The sequence below is a fragment of the Ranitomeya imitator genome, chromosome 1 (assembly GCF_032444005.1).
Source record: "Ranitomeya imitator isolate aRanImi1 chromosome 1, aRanImi1.pri, whole genome shotgun sequence".
Taxonomy (NCBI): domain Eukaryota; kingdom Metazoa; phylum Chordata; class Amphibia; order Anura; family Dendrobatidae; genus Ranitomeya; species Ranitomeya imitator.
Window position 1 is genome coordinate 332,424,379 of NC_091282.1, and position 21,133 is coordinate 332,445,511.

A 21,133-nucleotide genomic window follows, 5' to 3' on the forward strand; every position below is an offset into this window, starting at 1 on the left:
GGTCCTCCACTCTGTATGAGAGTACCCCATTGCTTATGATGCCCCAAAATCACACCACAAGCTTTAATTAAAATAAAAAAAAACATTATATATTCACCTAAACCAGGATCCTGATGAGTCCACTTACAAAGCATACATAGGACATCAGAGTCCCAGCGTGGAGTGATGACGTCACTGCACCGGGACTCTGACGTCCTGCGTATTCACTGGCTCCTAGGCCAGCGCATCACCCTGCCATTCTGTAGACCTCAGGCTTAAAGCGACCTGTGGTCTACAAAATGCAGAGTGGTAGTGGAGAAAGATCATGTCTCCCTGCTCTATTGTAGAACTTAACTATATAGTTAAGGATAGCATTATGTTTGGGCTGGCCCCTCTAAGCGCAAGGCCTGGGGCATCTGCCCCCTTGCAAGTTAAGGTACAGCTTTTAGCCAAAGTCAGAAGTTGATATGATGACTTAGCACTATCTTTTAGTAACCCTAACAGTATATATATAACCTAATCAATATGTCACTCTCTGTAACAAGTCCCTCTGAACCATACATGTGTCCTCAGCCAAGACTATACTTACCAGAGACCTCCAGTTGTATTATTCTCCTCACAATGTAGGAGATAGATGGTCTTCTCCATTTGAGGTCCTATTCAAGGTGTTTGTTTCATTTGTAAGGGTCAGCAGACTGAACAATCAGGCCACACCTGGCGTCCTCTTTTTAAAGTAGATCCCTTCCCACAATAGGGCAGATGGCCTCTGTTTCTTAGATTCAGATCCCAATGGCCCTCACCAGACCAACTCTCCAACTGGTTAGAAGTTTCACGCTTCATTGGTACTGATCTGACCAGACCATAACCAATACAGGCCTTCAGGTAATAGGACCTCAACTGCAACTATCCACTTGTCCCCTTAAACCTGGAACAAGCTACAGAGCACTATGGGCTTAGCACAGCTTAGCAGTTCCTGGCTCCTGTTGGGCTGTCATTGATTACCACAGGCCTAGCAGACCTAAAACTATCCAGACTGACATTGGGTAGTCATCTGCTCCAATATGACCACATTTAGAGCTCCTATTTGGATAGAATTGATTTAATTTCCAAGGACTATAATACAATATATGGATAAAGAAATTCTTTGAAAAGCATTAAAAAATACTTTGTGGATTCCTGTAAGAATGACTTTATGGCTTTCATTTCCAATAATGCCGACATCAGCTGCCCACTTAGAAAATACTGAGCTCTATTCAGCTTGTTCTTTAAAGGGAGATTTCTAAAATTTCTTATTAAAAACCTTAGAGGAAAAAAAACACTTATAATTATGTCAACTGGTGAAGGCATGTCTTGGATAACAAGGTATACAAGATTCTCCATGCTAAACGCATACACAGAAAATAATAAGGAAAGTCCTTGTGTCTCAAGTTGTACTTTTGTTGTAATTCCTTAAAGCCGAGCCCAGACATTTCACCAAGAATCGATCCCAGCTGAAACAGTCCTCCCATCTTCTTACAGTAACATCCTCTTCTTGCCGCGGCTCCGGCGCAGGCGTAATATATCTGCCCTGTTGAGGGCGGAGCAAAGTACTGCAGTGCGCAGGCGCCGGGCCTCTCTGACCTTAACAGGGCAGACAAAATATGCCTGCACCGGAGTGAAGACAAGAAGAGGACGTCATCGTAAGAAGATGGGAGGCACCAGACCGGACTGCGACGCCCATCGGACCAGAACAGAACCGGGACCGCCCCCAGGTGAGTATGATATAACCTCTTTTTCTCATCTTTCAGGATACATCGGGGGCTTATCTACAGCATTCCAGAATGCTGGAGATAAGCCCTTGAAGCCGGTGGGCTTAGCTCACCTTCGATTTTGGGGGTGACAGGCTCCCTTTAAAGGGTTAGGATCAAGTTTTATCATGAGTAGTTCAGAGCAATGCAGTCTTCTTACTTCCTGGTTTCTAGAAGGGCAGATTCCTTTTGTACTTTTCCATCAGTATAGTCATATGAGGGCTTGTTTTTTTACAGGACGAGTTGGACTTTTGAATAACACCATTGAGTTCACCACATAGCGTACTGGAAAACGGGAAAAAAAAATGAAAGGGAACCTGTCAGCAGTTTTGGCCGATATGAGATATGGCCACCGCCTTTCAGGGCTGATACACAGCGTTCTGTAATGCTTTATCGCTGCCCCCAATCCGACCTGTAAAAGAAAAATCACTTTTTAATATTCTCCCCTGCGAGGTGGACCGATCTGATGGGTGTCACTGGTCCTGAGCCTCCCATCTTCTTACGATCCCCGTCCTCCTGCTTGCTTCATGTTGATGGCGCGTCTCCTCGGCACCACGTATCCATGCATCATCCACAGTCTTTTTGGCGTCGTGCTCCTGCGCAGGCGTACTTATCTGCGCTGTTGAGGGCAGAACAAAGTACTGCAGTGCGCTGGGGCTCATTGACCTTTCCTGGCACCTGCGCACTGCAGCACTTTACTCTGCCCTCAATAGCACCGATAAGTACGCCTGCCAAGGAGTGAGATGCCGAGGAGACTGTGTGGATGACGCAAGGATGCATCATCCACGCGAAGCAAGCAGGATGACAGGGATCGTAAGATGGGAGGCGCCGGCCAAGAAGACAGACGCTCATCGGCCAGCAGGTGAGTATAATAAAACTGCATGGTGCGGAGTATGGTCTGAGCACTGGCAGGCTGACCCTCCACCTCTTTAACCTCTGCAGGAATGCTGGCAGCATTCGTACGTCTAATTTGAAAAGACTACCTCTGGATATGAGGCAGAGCACATGCATTCAACTTCTTTGCTCGACCATGGCAAAGCCAGTTCCGAGTGGAACCTATCTTTTTAAACCATTGTACTGTGTTGGTCATCAAGCTGTAGCTCAGTTTTAGGGTGTTGGCAATCTTCTTATAGCTTGGGCAATCTTTAAGTACAGCACCATTTCTTTTTTTATGATCCTCAGAGAGTTCTTTTCCATGAGGTGCCATATTGAACTTCCAGTATCCAGTTGTTATGTGCTATGCAGAGAAACCCAGCAAGATTGGCACCAAATAAAAATCAAAGGCGCAGCCAAAGGCGCACATGGCGCAAGCTGACCAACTAGGCAGGCCCTTGAGGAGTCCCGGGAATACTCTGCACCCAGCTCCCAGAGATGCCTGGCAGCTGGCAACGCAGCCGATGCCTCGTCTAGAACCAGATGAGTACCTCTGCAAGAACCCATGGGAGTGTAGCACAAAGAGACCAGGGGAAGAACCCTAAGGAAAACCCTGAAAAAAAGCTACCAATATTGCCTGCACCACTCACCTCCAAAGCACATAGGAACTGCAATAAACAGCAAAGACCTGATCAGGGAGCAGGGTTAAATAACTCGCCTGATGCTGAAGAAATTGATCAGGTGTTGACTACCTCCCAATCATCCCAAGAAAACCACTCTCTGCTAACTTGCACAGCAGAATGGACACAATCCCACCACTGCCTAGTACCAGAAACAGCAGCATCCAGTGTTGCCTGGCAACTGGAGAACACAGGGTCCCATATTCCCCGCGCAGTGAAATTCATGGGAGATATGGCTTCCCGCCTCCTCACACATCCAACTACTCTAGAATGCAACACTCCAAGGGATTGGAAAGGTTTCCCTGCGTGCATGGCAGTTCGACCTCCAATGATGGCGCTTGCGACTGGAGCAGCGTCACACCGGACTCGAATCATTCCCAGTTGGGTGCACAGAACCACAATCCCTAACACCAGTATGAGAAAGTGTGAGAACGATAACATTCACACCTCAGATCTTGTAACACTAATGAATCACATGACACTGGGAAGGGAAAATGGCTAATTGGGCACAATTTGGCCATTTTCACTTATGGGTGTACTCACTTTTGTTGACAGCGATTTAGGCATTAAAGAGAACCTGTCAGCAGGATTTTGCTAAGTAAACTACAGGCACTGTCATGTTAGTGAGGTTACTCTGATTTAAATGATACCTGCGGTGAAGAAATCCGTTTTGTGGTTCTTCTGTAATGTTTGTGTGAAGTTTTCATTTAATGAGATGTTCATGCTTTGGGGCGGGACTGCAGGCAGGTCTTATATTGGTGTTCTAGGCCCACCCCAAAGCACAAGTGTGTTCGTCATCATAGAGACAGACACAGAGACAAAGAGAGAAACACAGACAGAGAGAAACACAGACAGAGACAGACATATAAAGACAAAGAGACAGACAAACTATCTCTCTCATACATAAACCACTCATACGTACGCAGCCCCTTCCAGAGACCATGCCACAGCAGCAGAGTATGTAAGTGACCCCCACCACAGCAGCACAGAGTATGTCAGCGACCCAGCCACAGCATCTCTCTTCTGTCTCTATCTCTCTGTGTATCTGTCTGTGTCTCTCTCTATGTCTGTCTCTATGATAACGAACATGCTTGTGCTTGTGGACGGGACAGTGGGCAGGTCTTTTCTTGGTGCTCTGGTCTAGAGCACCAAGATAAAACCTGCCTACAGGCCAGCCCCAAAACATGAGTATATTATTAAATGAAAACTTCACACAAATATTACACAAGAACCATAAAACAGTTTTCTCCACTGTATCATTTTAATCAGGGTAACAGGGCCAACATAACAACGACTGTAGTTTACTTAGCAAATTCCTGCTGACAGGCTCTCTTTAATGGCTGTGTGTTGAGTTATTTAGAGGTCATACCAAATTTACACTGTTATACAAGCTGTACACTCACTACTTTACATTGTATCAAAGCGTCATATCTTCAGTGTTGTCCCATGAAAATATATAGCATATTTACAAAAAATGTGAGAGGCGTACTCACTTTCGTGAGATATTGTGTATATATATATATATATATATATATATATATATATATACATACACACACACACATTGCTGATGAAAACAACCTGCATGTGTCCAGGTAAGTCATCAGATTTGCTTGAAAAGATGTTGGTGTCAGCACATACAAAAGCAAAGAAAGTGTGTTAAAGCAAACCCGGGCTGTCAGGGGTATGGCAACACTCCTCAGCATGTGTTTGGACCATTGAAGTTTGACTTTCAGGCCTCATATGGTAGGCGGAGGTGGAACATGGGGAATGTGTTAATGAAAGATGAAAATGATGGTGAACTGTAACTACAAACAAAAGAGAAGCATAATGAGAATACTATACAGTCATGCCAGCATTACTACTCAATGACGTATGTTGAAAGAGCATTTTCGCATTTAGATATTGGCCCTGATTTATCATTGCCATTGTGACAATTTGCTAGTTTTGTACCGTTTTATGTTTGTACCCAATTCATTATTCTATTTGCACTTTTTTAAAGTCTACTTTGTCTATTTAGTTTTGTTTTCCGCTGGGTGAAGCAGCAATTCCAAATGTTTTTGCCTGGTTCATCAATTGTGACTTTTTAAAGTCTCAAAATCTGACAATTTCACTGTGTTTTCAAGTACATTCACATTTTGGAACAATTTTTGCCAAAAGTCACAAGAACAGTTCAAGATAGCAAAGAAACCCATTTTTTGACTTTGCACCAACATTCATGAATCATATGTGCCATTTTGATGAATTTGGTGGCAAAAACAGCAACTAATACCACGAGATAAAAAAGGACTTTAAAAAAATGCAAATGATGAATCGGGGGCCAATGTTTATAGATTTTTGACTTTTGGTTACCGTAGTTAAATGATAAAAATAAATCCAGTGATCAAGTTACTGTATTAAATTTCCATTCCTTAATGGGATTTTCAAGGCCTGTAATATTAATGACCAATTCTTCGGATAAGTCAGCAATAACAGATTGGTGTTTGTTTGATTCGTGACACCACCTATGATTAACTGACTGAAGATGCTGCCGCATACTGGAAGTAGCATAGCTCTATACATTATACAGAGACTGCGAATGATACCGCACGCTTTCTATCATACAAATGAATAGGGCATGGCTAGCAGTACAATTCACAAGTACTACACAATGTACAACTTTCAGTGTGCTGAAAAATCAGTGGTAGAAAATACCATTAACTTGAGTCTGTGAGAGGGTTTACAGAGGGGTTAAATATTCTAGCTTTATCAGATTATCACAACAAAATGTAAAATATTCTCCATACCAAACTCAGATTGGCTCCCTGGGTATATTATTCTGAATACATAGTCTGTTGCTTCGTCTTCTTCCTTATCAGAGGTGGACTCTGAAGAACCCTGAGGACTCCTCTTTCTCAACTTGGGAAATACTTTGCCCTATGTTATAGAAAAATGAATAAACATTACGCAAAATATGACAAAATTAAAAAAAAAATTTATTATTTGATTAAGTAATTTCACATTTCAGGCTTCACGAAAAAGTGGATGTAAATAAAAAAAAATGAGTTTTACTGATTCACAAAAGAAAATGGAGCTGCACTGCACATCCATATTTCAGTATTTCACCCTCAGTGGTAAACTTAGCTTCGTAATATGAAATTTGCTAACTGGAAGCCAATTTTAATATTTTTTTTTATTTTAAAAAACAGTACATTGTAAAACTTGCAATTAGCTTTAATCATTACAGATAGGTAACAAGTGTTGAATTAGCTTATATATTATATATATTATACACACACACACATACAGGTGCATCTCACAAAATTAGAATTTCATCAAAAAGTTAATTTATTTCAGTTCTTCAATACAAAAAGTGAAACTCATATTATATAGAATAATTACAAACAGAGGGATCTATTTCAAGTGGTTATTTCTGTTAATGTTGATGATTATGGCTTAGAATCAAGAAAATCCCAAAAGTTATTATCTCAGTAAATTATAATACTTTATAACACAGCTCGAAAAATGATTTGAAAATCCGAAATGTTGGCCTACTGAAACATATAGTTCAGTAAATGCACTCAATAGGTCGGGGCTCCTTTTGCATCAATGCGTGGCATGGAGGCTATCAGCTTGTGGCACTGCTGAGGTGTTGTGGAAGCCCAGGTTGCTTTGATAGCCTTCAGCTCATCTGCATTGTTGGGTCCGGTGTCTCATCTTCCTCTTGACAATACCCCATAGATTCTCAATGGAGTTAAGGTCAGATGAGTTTGCTGGCCAACCAATCACACTAATACTGTTGTTTTTACACCAGGAATTGGCACTTTTGGCAGTGTGGACAGGTGCCAAGTCATGCTGCAGAATGAATTTTCCATCTCCAAAAAGATGGCTGCGCTGACTTTGGTCTTGATAAAACACAGTGTACCTACACCAGCAGATGATATGGCTCCCGAAACCATAATTGATTGTGGATACTTCACACTATGGAAATTTAATTCTCCAGCAGGACTTGGCACCTGTCCACAATGCCAAAAGTACCAATATATATACCAATATACGAAAATGAGAGACACCAGAACCAACAAAGCAGATGAGCTAAATGCTTCTATCAAAGCAACCTGGGCTTCTATAACACCTCAGCAGTGCCACAGGCTGATCACATCCATGCCACACTGTATTGATAAAGCAATTGATGCAAAAGGAGCTCCCACTAAGTATTGAGTGCATTTACTAAGTATACATTTCAGTAGGCCAACATTTCGGATGATTTAAAATCATTTTTTCAAGCTGGTGTATAAAGTATTCTAAATTACCGAGATAATGACATTGGGTTGTCATTGGCTGTAAGCCATAACCATCAAAATTAACAGAAATAAACACTTGAAATGCATCACTATGTTTGTAATGACTCTATATAATACAGGAGTTTCATTTTTCGTACTGAAGTACTGAAATAAATTAACTTTTTGATGATATTCTAATTTTGTAAGATGCAACTGTATGATTTGCCAGTAGCAAGACATTTTTTGTAACATTTATATCCTTGTAGGTAATCCAATAACTTTCACTGAATCGCCCAAGAGGCATAATGGATTCATTGAGTTCTGCTAAATCCCCAAATAGAGCCTCTGTGGCGAATATGAAAAGAGCCCAGCAGAGCTCATTGAGATGGCAAAATGTGCTGTTCGTTTTTGAGTGGATCTGCCTTTTAAACTATAGATAAAAAAAATCTCAACAGTGCACTAATATCTGGAATACCTTTCCTCTTTGAGACCACAATGGAGGATCAAGTTGCCCATGTGGAAGTAGACCATTTTCAAGACACGAGAGAAACTGGAGGAGATGCCCGCCACGGGGAAACCTGAGGGGCGGTCTCTGTATTCCATCCTGACTGACTAAAACTACGGTGCCACCACTGTCCACTGAATATAAAAACATATTTAAAGTGTGATTACATTAATAGTTACTCCTGCCATTGGACAATGATGTACAGAATATGAAAAATGCTTTTCTCCTATATACCCTAAATTATTTTTATAATGAAGGCATTTTCCACCATTAACTTTTTTAGTCCAAAAACTTGCTCTGTGTAACCATAAAAAAATGAATCTTAGTCAACCTGTGCCGCTCCAACCCTGCCTATTAGCTGCTGTGTAGTCATTTGTTGACATGGCCGCAGCAGCCACGTCACAATTGTATGTGACTGTTGCAGCCAATTACTGGGCTCACGTGTCATTCCCTTGTAAATGGCACAAGTTGACGATACCAGTGATTGGTGGTAATGGTCACAGGCTATATTCGTGACGTCACTGATGCAGCCAAGTTAGCAATGACTGAGGGCAGCAGCGGAGAGGCAGTGCTAAAGCGGTGAGGGCAACACTGATTTGTTGTTGCATAGAGTTCACCTTTGGACTTTTAAACACAATTTAACATAAGCATATATTTATGGGACTAAGTCCCTATACAAATCATACCTTTACCACATTAATCTGTCCCTCTGTTGTGCAAAAAAATGTTCCTTATTTATATAGACTAATTAGGTTGCTGGCTGCACCTTTGGAGTGGCCAAACAGCTTCAGTGTACTGTCCCAGCCCTTGAATTTGGATAAGCCTGCCTCCTTCTCTGTTGATTGATAGCGCTTGCTTAGAGTCAGGTTGTCTCCGGAGTTGGCAGGAGCCAGTGGTCTCTCACGGTACACACAGCTCTCTCCTCTCTGCTGTGTCTGAACACTACACAGTACAACTGAGCAGCTGCAGTCCAGAGGAGAGAGTGGTGAGCACACACATTCAAATCTACGACCTTTTACAGGAAGTGAGCGCAGGAACCAACAGTCTCCTGAGACAGGGCTGGCTCTGGACAAGAGAACACTGTCCATAAGCAGAGAAAGAGGAGAGTGACATCCAAATTCTGGAGGAGGAAGGTGCACCGAAGCTGCATGACTACACCAAGGGTGTAAAATTAATAACCAATACAGTTTCCTATCTTAATAATTGCAATGGATCAGTGAAAAATACACAACATAATGATGTTAATCTAAATGTAATCCGTTTTTTTGCGCAGCCGGTGACGTATAATGCATGAGTTTGTCCCGTAATATAGATAAAAGTAGTACGGTATATGCTTCAATTTTTTAATCGCAGACCATCACAGAATGTGTACAAACATTCATAATATCAGTTTTGCATAAAGATAGCATACGGATGTTTCAACTACTCGCCTGAATGAGCCCCCCTTTAGGTTACAATGGAATGAAAAATTTACAGTACAAAAATGACAAATCTTGGGTAAATGCATGACAATCTTCTATATTTGCACTAAACCTTTTCATTGCTGAACCATAAAAAATTAGATATGTTGTTCTTATAAAGCCCACAAAACAAGAATTTGAATGCATACCTTGTTGGTGACAATGAAGATACACAATTTCCTCAAGACGAATAGTCATTGCATAGTCCCAATAAACACTGGAAAATATTTAAAGAAATAAAGAGATACAAATAATATAGGGGAATGTTTAACAATTTAGTCTAGCTGTATATACAGTATTTACTCTTCTAGGTTCCCTGTCTCATGGTTGTTGCATACAACTAGGTCTCATACACTAGACGAGGTCCATAGAATGCTTTACCCAACAGAAGCCAAAAGACTATCCTTTTGGCATACACTTTAACTCAGCTGACTGAGCTTTATTATATGGTCGCCTCCTGCAGAAAACAAAATTAATACAGCTCAATATACATTTTTTTGACATGAGAGCCTATGGCTGACAGATATACACTGCTCAAAAAAAAAGGGAACACTTAAACAACACAATGCAACTCCAAGTCAATCACGTCTGTGAAATCAACCTGTCCAGTTATGAAGCAACACCAATTGTTAATCAATTTCTCCTGCTGTTGTGCAAATGAAACAGACAAAAGGTAGAAATGATAGTCAATTAGCAAGACAGCCCCTATAAAGGAGTGGTTCTGCAGTTGGTGACCACAAACCATTTCTCTGTTCGCATCCTTTTTGGCTGTTTTGGTCACTTTTGCATTTTGTCATTGCTCTTACCCCTAGAGGTACTGTCCAGTAGCATGAGGCGGTGTCTACAAAACACAAAATTTGCTCAAGTAGTGCAGCTCCTCCATGATGGCACATCAATGTGAGATGGCAATAAGGGTAGCTGTGTCTGTCAGCACATTATTTAGATAATGGAGAAAATACCACTAGATGTGGAGGGGGATGTAGGAGGTCAACAACCCAGAAGCAGGACCGCTAACTCCTTTGCAAGGAAAAACAGGATGAGCAGTGCCAGAACCCTGCAAATGACCTCCAGCAGGCACCTAATATGCATGTGTCTGCTCAAACTGACAGAAACAGACTCCATTAGGGTGGTATGCGAGTCCGACGTCCACAAATGGGTGATGTGCCAACAGACCAACACTGTGCAGGGCGACTGGCATTTGCCAGAGAACACCAAGATTGACAGATTCCACATTGGCACTCTGTGATTTTCACGGATGAGAGGAGGTTCACACTGAGCACATGTGACAGATATGGCAGAGTCTGGAGACGCCATGAATAACGTTCTGCTGCCTGCAACATCCTCCAGCATACCCGGTTTGGCAGTGGTTCTGTAATGGTGTGGGGAAGCATTTCTTTGAGGGCTGCACAGCCCTACATGTGCTAGCCAAAGGTACCCTGACTGAGAATTACCAGAACGAATTGTGAGGATTCTCAGTCAGAGTACCTTTGATGTTCCTTCTGATGCATGACAATGCTAGGCCTCATGTGGCTAAAATGTGTCAGAAGTTTCTGTATGATGAAGGCATTGATGTTATGGACTGGCTTGCCCATTTCTCAGACCTGAATTCCAAACGAACACATCTGGGGCATCATGTCTTGTTCCATCCACAAACGCCACGTTGCACCACAGACTGTACAGGAGTTGACTAATGCTTTAATTCAGGTCTGGGAGGTGATCCCTCAGGAGAACATCCACCACCTCATCAGGAGCATGCCCAGGCATTGAAGGGAGGTCATACCGGCACGTGTAGGCCACACAATACTGAGAATCATTTCCTTGTCTTGAGGCATTTACACTGAAGATAGATCAGCCTGTAGTTTGATTTTTCACTTTGATTTAGAGCATCAGTCAAAATACAGACCTCCAGGGAATATTAATTTCTCTTTACATTGATAATTGTTATGTCTTATTGTTCTCAACACATTCCACCATGTAATGAATGAAGCTTGTAACTGGAATATTTCATTTAGTGATATCTAGTGTGAAGACACAGCATTGTATCTTAATTAACCAGACGACTATTATTTTGATAGGCCCAGGGACATGAGTTAGAATTAATGTCAGAATGACTGTTGACCCTTTTATATTATTGATTTAATGTTCAATGGCTGCCATTTGTTGACTGATTGCTTATTAGCTATTGCAGCTCTCCTAGTATTGCATTACTAGTATTGTTCTGCTATCTTTGGGAAACAAAGGCACAATGTTTGAATGTTCGTTAATATGTTGATGACCCATTTGTACTCTGCAATATGAAGGACAATCTATGCATGTTGTTTGAACACTCCAACAGTGATGAGTGGCCTCCTTCCACCTACCCCAAGTCTGTGGTCGAATGCCTAAAGAAAGAGTTGTGACCTATAAAAAGGAGGATTTGCCTGTGTTCAGAAAGACAGAAAGAGAGAGAGACACACACAGAGATTCTGCCAAGACATTCAAACATCCAGGGGACTCTACAGAACTGCTTCAAATACATTATGAGGGACACGGATCTATCATTCTACAGGAAACAACCTATGGGACTTCGGCCCCGGTTGGAATACAGATTTGCTCCATTGACCATTGCGGACTATAGATACGTTTGGAGAAAGCCAGGATTGGGACCCGCCGGTCGTCCGGCTCCATGGAGATGTTTGGAGAAGCCAGGTTGTGACCCTCCGGTCAACTGGCCTTGTACCTGAATGGACTGTCATCTTCCTATGCTTGTTGTTACCGCCTCTCTGTGTGTGTTCCACAGGTGGTATAGTCGACCCTGGGAGCTCAGAAGTAACAGCTGCCATTATCCCAGGGAGTAAGTGGAAGGGTGAGACTCTAATGTGCACCATCTTGGGTACTGTTCTACGTGTTATCTGCCTATTATGTGGTTCAATAAAGCATTGCCACACTGTTTTATCCTCACCCTGTGTCTAAGTAGCGTTATGCCCACGTTAAAGGGAGAGCGGGCATTCGGTGGGACGATCCCTGGTCCATGCGGTGTAGACTAGTGGACTGGGGCCCCTGACAACACAACCCCCCTTCCCCCCCGTGTCTTCACTTTATGGTGGCAGCAGTGGGATACTACTCATCCTGGCAGAACTGGGGGAGATGCAGAGGACAGGTGTTCTCACACACCGTCTAGGGCTCCACAACCAGGGAGGTATACAGACAGACCTGCAGACTATTGATGAGGCATGCACAGCAGGTTTTGGACGATACTAAGTCCAATCCCACAACTCGACCTTCGGAAGAAGACCAGAGTGGATGTATAGCCGCAACAGGAAACGGAAACTACAGGAGCTGTGCCAGTTTCAAAGGATTGAAGGAACTACAGAATGTGGAGGACGCCATATGTGGACACAATGAATACCAGTTGTTTCTCATCAATTATGTGTGGAGTTTATTTTCGCAAGGAAGACACAGAATATGCTCTGAGGAAACTGCATGATAGAAAGTTTTGTTGTCATAAAGGTGAGACCTCTTCCATCTGTGACTGTGCTTAAAGACATGTTGTGGACTGTTCTCCATAGGTGGTGAAGGATGATCGGAATCCTATCATGTCTGACTAATTAAGATGTGGAGCAATATGAAGATGACCCATTCGTACTCTGCAATATGAACGACAATGCATGTTTTTTGAACACTCCAGCAGTGAGGCACGGCCTCCTTCCACCTCCCTCAAGCCTATGGTGGAATGCCTAAATGAAATGGAGGATCTGCCTGTGTTCAGAAAGACAGACAGATAGAGACAGCCAGAGATTCTGCCAAGACATCCAAACATCCAAGGGACACTACAGGACTGCTGCTAATACATCACGTCTCCATCACGAGGGACATGGATCTATCATCCTACCCCAAACAGCCTAGGGGACCTCAGCCTCAGTTGGAAGAATACAGATCTGCTCCCTTGACCATCGTTGAACCATGGATACGTTTGGGAGAAAGCCAGGACTGGGAACTGCCGGTCGCCTGGCTTCATGGAGTTGTTCAGAGAAGCCAGTTTGTGACCCTTGAGTCAACTGTCCTTGCACCTCAATGGACTATTATCTTCCTAAGCTTGTCGTCACCTTCTCTCTGTGTGTGTGCCACAGGTGGGGCAGTCGACCCTGGAAGATGAAGCCAGGTTGTGACCCTCCAGTGAACTGGCCTTGTACCTTACTTGACTGTCAGCTTCCAACACTTGTCGTTACCTCCTCTCTGTGTGCGTGCCACAGGTGGGGTAGTCGACCCTGGGAGCTCTGAAGTAACAGCTGCCATTATCCCAGTGAGTCAGCGGAAGGGTGACACTCTAATGTGCACCATCTTGACGTATTTCGCTGGGACTGTTCTACATGTTATCTGCCTGTTTTGTGGTTTAATAAAGCATTGCCACACTGTTTTACCCTCACCCTGTGTTGTCTGAGTAGCGTTATGCCCACGGTAAAGGGAGAGCAGGCATTCGGTGGGACGGTCCTATGCAGTTTCAACTAGTGGACCGGGCCACCCGCGTCCACATTTAGGATGTGGTATTTTAGTGTTCCCTTTATTTATTTAAGCAGTATAGAAGTGTATAGTACACACTGGAATATAACAAAGTTTTACACTGGGTGCTTATGCAGGAATTGTACCCAGGCTTATGCTCTGTTTTTCAGCCCAAAAAGTGAATGCAACAGTTTTCCTTAAATGTTTATAACTCAATATACTTTAAACAGCTAGGCACTGCAAAATTAGGTCTGCCTTCAAATAGGATGCATTGTGATCACAGAATTTCCATTAAGCCCTTTAAAAAGCATTAAGATGATAATAATCGCATGAGAAAGGCATATAAACTGACCCCAAAACGTTGCTTTTGTTTAAATATCAAGCTGTCACTTTTAAATCCCTGCTGAAAAGCTTTGCTTCATCTGTGAGCCATTTTAAAACGGCTTATAAAAATATCAAAATAAAGTATCTCAAAAGTAATATAATTGCTGCCAAAATGTATGGCAATTTATATGCATTATTCATTGATGGCCTATGATAAGGGTGAAAGGCCAAAATAACCCCTTCAAATTAGCGTTTTCATTTAACAAGTTTCCATACAGAAGGAGGTATCAACCACTGAGGACTGTCAATTCTAAATATTTTTCTATACATAAGAGGGACACTTAATGCACAAATCATTGTACTAAAGCTTTGTAATATGAACAACACCAATAATACACACTAGGCCAAAAAAAATAAATATATATATATATATACCAACTTCATTATAAACACATCTGAAACCATATGTCAAGCATATAAAATTTTAGGAGCTGAAAAAGTGCAGAAATAACCTGTAGGTATAGCTGAGAAAGTGGCAAGCAATATATAAGAAAAATGACCTTCCATCAAGCCACATAACATGGATGTAAATACCCACAGGAAAATCCAGTGGAAAACACCGACAGTACACACAACGCAGCGGATATCAGTGACAGCGTACCAAAAATAAAAAAAGTATATTTTAATATAATAGTATAAACATTAAATATATAGAAAGTCAGAAGATATAATATGTATTACAAAATAAAGTGCAAAGTCACCGGCATCCACAGCGCTGCGTAATACCGCCCTAAAATCAAAAAGCATTCATAATACATACAAAGGAAGAGCCATAATTAACAAGTATAAACCACCATCCAGGGACCCACGACACCCGACGCGCGTTTCACTATGGAAAGCCAGCCCTAGTGTGTTTTCGCCACCTTTGTAGAGAGCCATTAGAAAAGAAGTAGGCGATATAAAATTCTCAATATTCCATACCATAAATACCATTTTAAAAAAATTACACAAATTATGGTATAACTAGACCATATGAACTAATAGAGAAGTTTTGCTTTCAATGACAATTACTGGACAACTCCAGCATAATCAATTCAGGACCCTAATTAATTCTCACCTCCTGAAGCTGTACCATTCCATCGATATCAGCTCTGTTGTTACGGGCGGTGACGTGACATCGTTGTGTCATGTGCTAATTGCAACCAATCAGTGATCGTTCATCAGCAGTAGTCATTCGCTGCAGCCTGCACGTCACATAGCAAGTCATGTCAATCTCCAGGAAAATCACTGGAAAGGTGCAGCTGCATGAGAGGAGTATCCACTCTTTTTATTTTAATTATAGTCCTGAATTGCTAAAGTTGGGGTGGGGTTTTCAAGTGGACAACCCATTTAAATCTGTCAATAGGTCAAAAATGGACAGTTTTAGCTCTTATTATATTCCCTCTGCTTACTTTTTAAACTAAACCAAATGGTTGCAGGGATATGGGTCTTTTTTATTTTGCAGTAATTTATTTGATGAGATTAGCACTAAGTTAAAACTTGCTCATCTCTAATAATATGGCGGATTACAATTTTAAAAAACTAAAATAGCATATTTTGAGTAAAAGGGGTAATATAACTAGATTTAAGAGCCGTCCACTTTTAACCTGTTGGCAGGTCCTCTTTTTAAAGAAGCCTTCCAGCTATTTGTTTCAATCCTTGGACCACCACCTGCTACTGCCTCCTTCTCTAGACATTTCTTTCATACAAGGAGTACTTGCTCCCTGCCTTTCAGCTTCCTATTTACTTCTCTATGGATTCTGCAAGGGTTCATAGTTTTCATCATGCATCTTATTCATCTATGCCTGTGGTAGGTTTCCTTTCAGCTTGATCCGGGCCCCAACAAATTTCTTGTGACACCGTCACTGACCCTATTTTTCTGGTGGGTGCACACACATTACTCACTATTAGAGATCTGTGGACCTGTGGATATTGGGGTCCCACAGGTTTCGCCAAACTTTAAAAAAAAAATTGGTTCAGCTACCAGAATGGCACCCAAACTTGATGACGAACCCGAACCCCATTCTAGTGGCCTGTACATACAGAAGGATCTCAGTGAATCCCATGTGATGCATACAACAGTCTGAATCTCAGTGTCTCTTATGTAATGTATACTTGATGAAACAATTGTAGTACACATATTACACATCTAAATCACACACTAAAATATCAGATAGTAAATGTCTGTAATATAATGTAATGTGATACGTGTGCATATAAGGACCAACATACTAGGGACAACTGTGAAACAGGAATCCTAATACATCACAAGAGGAACACAGCCACTATGTCCCATAAAATATCAATCTTTATTCAAATATAAATATATATATAAAACACAAAACATCGGAACAGGTACATTCAGTAAAGAATGGGGTTGGAAAGACCAACTAAATAACACCATTAAACAAGGGCTATCTTATCTAGTAGATGTAACCAAAACTAGGGATAAGCCATGCACAAGAGCAATAAATACACTGCTAATGCAGATGGGCATGAACACCCATTATGTCCATAGCTCATCCCATGTAGTCACCAGTACATAAAAAAGATGGCCACAAATGAAACCCAGACAATTACCTATAAGTGCGCCAGCATGGGGGGATCCAGAGCCCACCCCTTTGGTTACATCTACTAGATAATATTACTATTCTGGCCTGTATTCCCACACTAATTATGGATTGATAATAACGGTATTATTTACACTATATTTTTTTGTGCGCTTATGGGGGACACCATGTAGCCCTTGTTTAATGGTGTTATTTAGTTGGTCTTTCCAACCCCATTCTTTACTGAATGTACCTGTTCCGATGTTTTGTGTTTTATATATATATTTATATTTGAATAAAGATTGATATTTTATGGGACATAGTGGCTGTGTTCCTCTTGTGATGTATTTGTAATGTATACTGTAGACTCTCCATAGCCTAAATTATATAAATGTTACGCAAGCAAACATGAATTTCCCACTTCAAGGAAACATGCATTGAAATATGCATCTGCAGCAGTTCTTTTCAAAACTACCATCAAAAAGAGTCGACTGCGCTCCAGAACCACTTAGGTAAACCAGGAAAATCAGTCAAGAGTAACAATATAATCAGTATCACCTAATATCAATTAAATAGATAAGCAGTTCACATTAGAGGAGAGTTAAATAAGCATTTGGACAAATATAGTAAGTTAAGATATACACTGCTCAAAAAATTAAAGGGAACACAAACAACAGAATATAACTCCAAGTAAATCAAACTTCTGTGAAATCAAACTGTCCACTTAGGAAGCAACACTGTTTGACAATCAATTTCACATGCTGTTGTGCAAATGGAATAGACAACAGGTGGAAATTATTGGCAATTATCAATAATAGACTCATAGTCTCCTGTTTTTACATTGTGACGGGGCATTCCTAGTTTGGCCCACCAAGACTTCAGACTATATATTATATGGCCATTTGAACTGCAGCATATACGTAGTCTCTACTACAGTGCAATTGCCTGTTTCTTGCTTAGGTTACATCGCATAGAGATACAGTGTATTGTGTTTGCATTTATTGTATAAAAATAGGGGAAGTGTAATATTTATGTGTGGTAGGTATCTGTACATAATTGTCTAGTAAAAGCTTTTGGGTTTTCTATATGGTTTTCTGCGCAGATTTATTTATTTATTTATTTATTCAATTATCAAGACACACTCAATAAAAGAGTGGTTCTGCAGGTGAGGACCACAGACCACATCTCAGTACCAATGCTTTCTGGCTGATGTTTTGGTCACTTTTGAATGTTGGTTGTGCTTTCACCCTCGTGATAGCATGAGACGGACTCTACAACCCACACAAGTGGCTCAGGTAGTGCAGCTCATCCAGGATGACACATCAATGCGAGCTATGGCAAGAAGGTTTGCTGTGTCTGTCAATGTAGTGTCCAGAGGCTGGAGGCGTTACCAGGAGACAGGCCAGTACAATAGGAGACGTGGAGGGGGCCGTAGGAGGGCAACAACCCAGCAGCAGAACCGATACCTCAGCCTTTGTGCAAGGAGGAACAGGAGGAGCACAGCTAGAGCCCTGCAAAATGATCTCCAGCAGGCCACAAATGTGCATGTGTCTGCACAAATGGTTAGAAACTGACTCCATGAGGATGGTCTGAGTGCCGGACGTCCACAGATGGGGGTTGTTCTCACAGCCCAACACAACGCAGGATGCTTGACATTTGCCACAGAACACCAGGATTTACAAATTCGCCACTGGCACCCTGTGCTCTTGACAGATGAAAGCATGTTCACACTGAGCACATGTGACAGATGTGACAGAGTCTGGAGACGCCGTGGAGAGCGATCTGCTTCCTGCAATATCCTTCAGCATGAACGGTTTGGCAGTGGGTCAGTAATGATGTGGAATGGCATTTCTTTGGAGGGTCGCACAGCCCTCCATGTGCTCGCCAGAGGTAGACTGACTACCATTAGGTACCGAGATGAGATCCTCAGACCCCTTGTGAGTCCATATGCGGATGTGGTTGGCTCTGGGTTCCTCTTAATGCAGGACAATGCCAGACCTCATGTGGCTGGAGTGTCAGCAGTTCCTGCAAGATGAAGGCATTGAAGCTATGGACTGGCCCGCCCGTTCCCCAGATCTGAATCCGATTGAACACATCTGGGACACCATGTCTCGCTCCATCCATCAACATCACGTTGCACCACAGACTGTCCAGGAGTTGGTGGATGCTTTAGTCCAGGTCTGGGAGGAGATCCCTCAGGAGACCATCGCCGCCTCATCAGGAGCATGCCCAGGCGTTTTAGGGAGATCATACAGGCACGTGGAGGCCATACACACTACTGAGCATCATTTCCTTGTCTTGAGGCATTTCCACTGAAGTTTTATCAGCCTGTAACTTCATTTTCCACTTTGATTTTGAGCATCATTCCAACTCCAGACCTCCGTGGGATATTAGTTGTGATTTACGTTGATCATTTTTAGGTTTTATTGTTCTCAACACATTCCACTATATAATGAATAAAGATTTACAACTGGAATATTTCATTCAGTGATATCTAGGATGTGGGATTTTAGCGTTCCCTTTTGAGCAGTGTATATACAGTGGGTACGGAAAGTATTCAGACCCTTTAAAAATTTTCACTCTGTTTCATTGCAGCCATTTGGTAAATTCAAAACAGTTCATTTTTTTCTCATTAATGCACACTCTGCACCCCATCTTGACTGAAAAAAAAACAGAAATGTAGAAATGTTTGCATATTTATTAAAAAAGATAAACTGAAATATCACATGGTTGTAAGTATTCAATCCCCTTGCTCAGACACTCATATTTAAGTCACGTGCTGTCCATTTTCTTGTGATCCTCCTTGAGATAGTTCTACTCCTTCTAGTCCAGCTGTGTTTAATTAAAATGATAGGACTTGATTTGGAAAGGCACACACAGTGCATGTCAGACCAAATGAGAATCATGAGGTCAAAAGGAACTGGCCAAGAAGTTCTGAGACAGAATTGTGGCATGGCAAAGGTTACAAAATAGGTTCTGCAGTACTCAAGGCTCTTAAGAGCACAGTGGCCTCCATAATCCTTAAATGGAAGAAGTTTGGGACCACCAGAAGTCTTCCTAGACCTGGCAATCCAGCCAAACTGAGCAATTATGGGAAAAGAGCCTTGGTGAGGGAGGTAAAGAACCCCAAGATCACTGTGGTAGAGTCCCAGAGATGCAGAAGGGAGATGGGAGAAAGTTCCACAAAGTGAACTATCACTGCAGCCCTCCACCAGTCGGACCATTGTGGCAGAATGGGCCAATGGAAGCCTCTCCTCAGTGCAAGACATATGAAAGCCTGCATAGAGTTTGCTAAAAAACACATGAAGGACTCCCAGACTATGAGAAATAAGATTCTTTGCTCTGAGGAGACAAAGACAGACCTTTTTGGTGACAATTCTAAGCGGTATGTGTGGAGAAAAAGCAGGCACTGTTCATCACCTGCCCAATACAATCCCAACAGTGAAACAAGGTGGTGGCAGCATCATGCCATGAGGGTGCTTTTTAGCTGCAGGGACAGGAAGACTGGTTACCATTGAAGGAAACATGAATGCGGCCAAGTACAGAGATACCCTGGATGAAAACCTCTTCCACAGTGCTTTGGACCTCAGACTTGGCAGAAGGTTCACCTTCCAACAAGACAATGACCCTAAGCACACAGCTAAAATAACAATGGAGTGGCTTCAGAACTACTCTGTGACCATTCTTGGCTGGCCCAGCCAGAGCCCTGACCTAAACCGAATTGAGCATTTCTGGAGAGACCTGAAAATGGCTGTCCACCAATGTTCAACATCCAACCTGACGGACATGGAGAGGATCTGCAAGGAAGAATGGCAGCAGATCCCCAAATCCAGGTGTGAAAAACTTGTTGCATCATTCCCAAGAAGACTTATGGCTTTACTAGCTCAAAAGGGTGCTTCTAATCAATACTGAGCAAAGGGTCTGATTACTTATGACCATGTGATATTTCAGCATCTTTTTTTAAAAAAATTTGCAAAAATTTCTACATTTCTATTTTTTTTTTCAGTCAAGATGGGGTGCAGAGTGTACATTAATGAGAAAAAAATGAACTTTTTTTGAATTTACCAAATAACTGCAATGAAACAAAGACTGAAAAATGGAAAGGAGTCTGAATACTTTCTGTACCCACAGCATAGTGGTATAGTTGGGGGACTAGAAACAGGATGAATAAAAACAATTGGACTGCTACTTTATTT

General features: G+C 41.9%; 1 protein-coding gene across 1 annotated transcript in view; it reads right to left on the minus strand.

Annotated features, from left to right (window-relative positions):
* The window catches only part of SGSM1 (small G protein signaling modulator 1), a 446,836-nt gene that overhangs the window by 111,468 nt on the left and 314,235 nt on the right, over positions 1-21,133 (minus strand). Inside the window, exons 10-12 of the mRNA XM_069759191.1 lie at positions 9,696-9,763; positions 8,057-8,220; positions 6,106-6,235 (exon numbers count right to left, since the gene is read on the minus strand). Of these exons, the coding sequence (XP_069615292.1) occupies positions 6,106-6,235; positions 8,057-8,220; positions 9,696-9,763 (362 nt within the window). The remainder of the gene's footprint in view (positions 1-6,105; positions 6,236-8,056; positions 8,221-9,695; positions 9,764-21,133) is intronic.